This window comes from Capsicum annuum, chromosome 3, assembly GCF_002878395.1.
Source record: "Capsicum annuum cultivar UCD-10X-F1 chromosome 3, UCD10Xv1.1, whole genome shotgun sequence".
NCBI lineage: Eukaryota > Viridiplantae > Streptophyta > Magnoliopsida > Solanales > Solanaceae > Capsicum > Capsicum annuum.
The window spans coordinates 248,628,430-248,635,091 of record NC_061113.1 but is presented as its reverse complement, the minus strand read 5'-3'; the positions used below and the strand labels follow the sequence as shown (position 1 = coordinate 248,635,091).

At 36.2% G+C, this 6,662-nt stretch overlaps 1 protein-coding gene across 1 annotated transcript; it reads right to left on the bottom strand.

The window, feature by feature from the left end:
• Nucleotides 1-3,756: 3,756 nt before the first annotated feature.
• LOC107865954 lies at nucleotides 3,757-6,334 on the bottom strand. Its single transcript, XM_016712139.2, has 2 exons — nucleotides 5,577-6,334; nucleotides 3,757-4,711 (listed from the first exon to the last, which is right to left on the bottom strand). The coding sequence occupies exons 1-2, from the start codon at nucleotides 5,676-5,678 to the stop codon at nucleotides 4,106-4,108; spliced, it is 708 nt and encodes a 235-aa protein (XP_016567625.1). The 5' UTR covers nucleotides 5,679-6,334; the 3' UTR covers nucleotides 3,757-4,105.
• Between the last annotated feature and the right edge of the window lie 328 nt (nucleotides 6,335-6,662).

Below are 6,662 nucleotides of genomic sequence, written 5' to 3'. Positions count from 1 at the left end.
AAGCTCAAGAATTTGCTTACTTCAGCTCCTATTCTGACTCTTCCTGTTGAGGGCGAGGGTTTTACTGTTTATTGCGATGCATCTGGTGTTGGGTTGGGGTGTGTTCTGATGCAGCGTGGTCGTGTTATTGCATATGCTTCAAGGCAGTTAAAGGTGCATGAGCGCAACTACCCCACCCATGGCTTAGAGTTGGCAGCGGTAGTATTTGCGCTTAGGATTTGGAGGCATTATTTGTATGGGGTCCGTTGTGAGATATTTACTGATCACCGCAGTCTTCAGTATATTATGACCCAGAAGGAGCTTAATTCGAGGCAGCACAGGTGGATGGAGTTGCTGAAAGACTATGATATCTCTATTCTCTACCATTCGGGAAAGGCGAATGTGGTAGTGGATGACTTGAGTCGAAAGTCAGTAAGTATGGGTAGCTTAGCTTTCATTTCAACTTCTCAGCGGCCGTTGGCTTTGGATATTCAGTCCTTAACTAACATGATGGTTCGTTTGGATATTTCTGACCCTCGGAGAATCATTGCTAATGTTGAGGCCAGATCCACCTTGTTGGAGCAGATTCAGAGTTTTCAGTTCGAGGATGACAGGTTTCGCAGCTTTCGAGGGCAGGTGTTGAGGGGTGAGTCTTAGCGGGCTACCCTAGATTTTGAGGGTGTCTTGAGGTTTAACGATCGTATTTGTATTCCAAAGGTTGGAGATTTGATCCAGTTGATTCTTAGCGAGGCTCATAGCTCCAGATACTCTATTCACCCCGGGACAGCTAAGATGTATAGGGATTTAAGGCAGCATTATTGGTGGAGTGGTATGCGAAGAGATATAGCAGGGTTTGTGGCTCGATGTCTTTGTTATCAGCAAGTAAAGGCTGAGCATCAAAGACCTGGTGGATTGCTTCAGCAGCTACCCATTCCCGAGTGGAAATGGGAGCGAGTTACTATGGATTTCGTAGGTGGATTGCCTCGTACATTTTGTGGTTTCGATAGCATTTGGGTAATCGTGGATCGATTGACCAAGTCTGCACATTTTATCTCCATTCGAGTTTCCTACAGTGCCGAGAGGTTAGCTCGTGTTTACATTCAGGAGGCGGTTCACCTACATGGGGTCCCTGTGTCCATTATTTCCGACTGAGGCTCTCAGTTCACTTCTAGCTTTTGGAGGGCATTTCAGGAGGAGTTGGGGACCCAGGTTGACCTTAGTACAGCCTTTCATACCCAGAATGATGGGCAGTCAAAGCGGAATATCCAAGTTCTATAGGATATGCTCCTTGCTTGTGTGTTAGATTTTGGAGGTCAGTGGGACCAGTTTCTACCTTTGGCAGAGTTTGCTTATAATAACAGTTTTCACTCGAGTATTCAGATGGCCCTATTTGAGGCATTGTATGGTAGGATATGTCTATCTCCTGTTGGTTGGTTTGAGACTTCTGAGCCTAGACCTCGTGGCACATATTTGCTCCGTGATTCGTTGGATCATGTTCGAGTGATTCAGGATAGGCTACGAGCAGCTCAGAGAAGACAAAGGAGTTATGCTGATCGCAGATGTCGTCCATTGAATTTCAGAGTTGGTGATAGGGTCTTCCTACGAGTATCACCCAAGAAGGGCGTGATGAGGTTTGGGAGGAGGGGCAAGCTTAGCCCTAGATATATTGGACCTTTTGAGATCCTACAGAGAGTTGGGGAGGTAGCTTTTGTGTTGGCATTGCCACCTGCCTTCTCAGCCATTCACCCGGTGTTTCATGTATCTATGTTGCGACAGTATATTCCAGATGAGTCACACGTACTTCAGTGGGACTCGGTTCAGTTGGACGAGGGATTGGCGTTTGTAGAGGAACCAGCGTCTATTTTGGCGAGGGATGTTAGGCGGTTGCTCTCCAGGGACATTCTGGTAGTTAACGTTCAGTGGTGTCACCGTCCAGTTGAGGAGGCTACTTGGGAGATCGAGCGTGTTATGCGCGCCCAATATCCCTACCTGTTTGAGCCTTCAGGTATGGCCTTATCTTTTACTTTCGCGGATGAAAGTCCTTTTTGTAGTGGATGTTGTAATGACCCTTACGACCATTTTCCTGTATTTTCATATAATTTTAGTACTAACTAAATGTATCGTGGATTATTTAATTTAATTTGAAATTTGGTAGAAATATAATTTAGTACCCTTATAGAATATTTTCGATATTGATAAAAAAATTTAAGTCAAGATATATTTATATTATTTTATAATAAATTCTTTGTGATTTATTAATATTTTATGCGAAGATAGTAAATTTAAAATATTAAAATATTATTATTATATAATATAGATTTTGTTAAAAATAATTTTCTATTAATTATGATATATTCAAAGTATTATAATTATTTTTATCATGAATTTATGCGATACCCCAATATGTATGCAGTGTAGAAAACTATTTGATGTGGCAATACCACCACACACGTGGGAAATGATGGACCACATGTTGCTACCACTTGTCCAAAACTTAGACCAAATATATCTTATATACTATATATGGTCTATTGACTTTTAGAAGTAGAAAAAAAAGAAGAGTGAACTTCTGATGGTATACATATACACGTCTATATCTCTATACTGGCCTTTCTCAGTTTGCTTCTGATTTTTTCATCCTTCTTTAGAAAATCAATTAAAGTTCTTGGCAAGTTTTATAAAATTTCATATAAGTTAATTAGCGAATCCATTATTCAAGCTCGGGTTCTACTAGTATTATTCGGAGGCTTTGCGGACAGATATTCTAGCTTTGGCGTCCTGGTAGGCTAGGTTTACCTACTTTCAGATTGAGCTTATATACCAAACTTGTGAACTATTATGCTAGCTTTGAATAAATACTGGTAGATGCATATTATTTGATTTATATAAACTGTCTTATTTATTCGGATTAGGGCCCCGTTCTAGTAAATATTAAAAAATTATCTTTTAGCATAATATAACATCTATTACTTTAGAACGTGAAGCTAAATTGTAAAACCTTGAATTTATCCCTTTTTAATTAAGATTAATGAATGATTATTTAGACATTTATATTGTTATGATATGGATTTTAATATTATCGGTGGGTTATGGTTACTATAAGTTCCGGTTCGAGTCCGGCAATTGATTATTATGATTACTATGAGTTTCGATTCGAGTCCGGCAATTGATTATTATGATTCTATGAGCTCCGGTTCGAGTCCGGCATCCGATTATAGTTGGGGTTACTCTAAGTTCCGGTTCGAGTTCGGCATCTGATTATTTATATTTACTTTCACCACTTGTGTGTTCCACCAGCTTATGGGGGTACGGTTGGGTTAATTGTCTTCTTCAGTGTGCCTAGCGGACTTATGGGGGCTCAATTAGGTTATGTTTGATTTATTTGTTATTACTGCATCATAATTTTTTTCTGTATTGCACAAGTTTATTCCTTTACAGTCGGTGCATAGCTTGGTAGTTGTTTACCTTTCCATCCCTATTTACTAATAACTCAGATTACGCCCTTGCATTGTAGTTACACCTCTTTTGTATTAAGCTCAATCGATCGATGATGCCTACTGAGTACCCGTTGTCAGCGTTGACATGGTTCCTACCTTTCAGTGCTGGTTTAGAGCGGGGTGAGCTTACTGTCGTCCGAGGCTGATCCTCCTCTATCTACTCTAGTTAGTCTTTTTCACTCGAGACTACTTGTGTACATTTTAGATTTTTCTCTAGTACTCTGGGTACCTGTTAGTATTGGCTCTAGTACTAACCTTATCAGGTCTTGGGAGAGATTCATTTGTATAGCTGGTCCTTTTTCCTCCTCTCGTTTTGATATAATACATATGTTTTCTTCTTAGTTTTCACTTATTATTGAGGTTGTTATTATCATACGAGATCTTTTATTTTGTCTCTGCCTAATAGCCCATTACCTACCATTCCGAACTATGGTTTGACTTGCCTACTGGTGGGATAAGGTAGACGCCATCACGATTTGAGAAATTGGGTCGTGACAAGGAATAGAGTTTCTCTGACGGACAACAGTTTTTGATTCTACTTCGGAGCAGCACTCAAACATCCAAATATTTAGAACGTGCGGCATTCCACCCAATGAATAGAACTGTTTCACAGTGCTGAAATCCTGCTGCTAGGAACTCATTAACTTTTCAAATGTGACCTTCTCCCATGGAAAGTGAATGTACCGACCGTCCTCAACAATTTGAAAGTGCGCAACACTAATTGGTGCTTCCTTATGCTGAGAAAACATGAATGTATGAACAAAGAACAATATCGCCAGGTTCAGAGCATCTTCAGCGTTATCAAAGTTTTCATTCTGCACCCGTGTTATCAGTTTTGAACGAGTTATTGCTCCTTTATTGTCGGAAAAATACCTCGACATCAACGCTAATTTAGATGATGAAGTATACATATAATCATCAATATTACCGGTACACTTCAGACCACTTATAATGGCGAATTCAAGCATTGTGAATTTGAGGATTTCCCCTTGTACCCAAACATGAAGCTCGTCTTTGTTATCCTGTTGAATTTCAAGCATAAGTAGGCATTTTGAAGTCTGTCCTATCCAGTTGCACCGTGGCAAATCTATAAATATGCCAAAAATCGTATTTCTAAATGCTCTCAGTACATTCTCTCCAAAATATTCCTTTATCTCTTCCCCGAAAGCACAGTTACATAAGCTCCCCATATGCAATGGGTGTGGTGGGACTTTATCAATTCGGTATTTCATGCCCTGGGAAAAAAACATAACATAATTAGCTAACAGTTACTGATTGTATGATGTTCATTTATACTTTCATAACATAAATCAGACCAACATTAAACAATTGTTAGTCGATGGATAACTTATAATTGTATAAGGTTAAAATATACAATACACTAACACATGTATAATGTTAACTTATACATCTGAAAAATAATATAATCAGTAAAACATGTGTGATGGTTACTTATTAAAGAACAGTTAGTCATGTATGAGGGTTATTTATACATTGACAATTAAATTGTTAGTCATGTATGAGGGTTAATTATACATTGACAATTAAACAGTTAGTCATGTATGAGGATTATTTATACATTGACATAATTAGCTAACAATTACTAATTGTATGATGTTCATTTATACTTTCATAACAAAAATCAAACCAACATTAAACAATTATTAGTCATGTATGAGGTTTATTTATACATTGAAAATTAAACTGTTTAAATGTATAAAAATTTCAATCCAACATATACACTACAGTTATAAATGTATGATGTTATCTTATACATCTAATATTTAACAAATTATAACAGACCAAAACATAAACGAAAAATACATTTATAAAAAATTTCAGTCCAACATATACACTACATGTATGATGGTTATGTATACATCTAACAAATTATGAAAGACCAAAACAAAAACATAAACATAAAATACACATGTATGAGGTAACTTATACATTTCAAAAAATAATATCAGCTTTATTAGAATGTATAACCTTTACAATAATATTTCAGAGCAACTATATTATACATTACTTTGATGAAACACTAATGTATGGTGTAATATTATACATGTCTCAAATTACACATACAGTCATAGTAAATACCTTCGGCAGACGTGGTCGGCCGGAATCATCAAATTTCTTTTTACTTGTTTTTGAAGTAAACTTCTTCGATTTAGAAGCAATCTTATCCGTCAATTTCTTCATTGTAACGGGGTCGTGTCTGTGCTTTGATCAATTCTCTGCCCAATCAGGATCCTGTTCATCAAATGTAGCAAGAACAAATCCAAGTGGAATATCTTGTACAGTTGCATCTAACTGAGTAATTCCTAAACTAAAACTTAGAGGATTATCCATTACCAAATAACACTATTTTAAGTTAACAGTATTGAAAATCGAACTAAAAACAAGAAAATCTCAGATCTAACTTATACCATATGAAAAATAACGAAAAGACGAACTACTTAACTTGAATAAGCTTGAACAATACTATAATTTGAACATGCAAAAATAAAAAACGGAAAACCCCTGATTTGAAAAAGTTGAACAAAAAAAATCAAAAAAATTAATGAAGTACAATATTAAAATTATTAACTGTTGAATAACTTACAATTTGATAACCACAAGTAGATTTTACTTCAAGTATGCCGTAAAAAGAGGGGTTTTAAAAATGGAGTAAATAACGGCTTGATAATGAGAGCATAAGGGAGTAAAAGATGAAAGGATGAAACCGGTTGTTACATGTATAATGTTAATAAGAGAGAAAATATCCAATAAAGGAATTTTTGTAATTATTATGAGATTTGTGTAATTACTTTATTAATTGAGAATTTTTTGTAATTATGTAACTTAAAATTATATATATATATATATATATATATATATATATATATATATATATATGTAATTCTTGGTAAATGAAAACAACCAAATATGAATGGTGCCCACGTTGGTATACCATTTAAGTTGAATCAAGAAAAAACAATGGAATATCATATTAATTGAAAATTCACCACATGAAGAAGATATCCTGACCCAATCAGGATTCAGGATAACACATCACATGAGCAGAGACATTAATGGTCCTACCACTCGTTTATTGTCCACTACAATGAATGAGGAACACAACTCCCATCCACATTCATCAACCAAACAAACAAACAAAGATTGATGTATTCTGCTCTTTTAATG

Coding starts and splice junctions, on each gene's coding strand:
- LOC107865954 (XM_016712139.2), bottom strand. CDS start 5,678: ATGAAGAAATTGACGGATAAGATTGCTTCTAAATCGAAGAAGTTTACT. Junction 4,712..5,576: donor GCCGACCACGTCTGCCGAAG/GTATTTACTATG, acceptor TTTTTTTCCCAG/GGCATGAAATACCGAATTGA.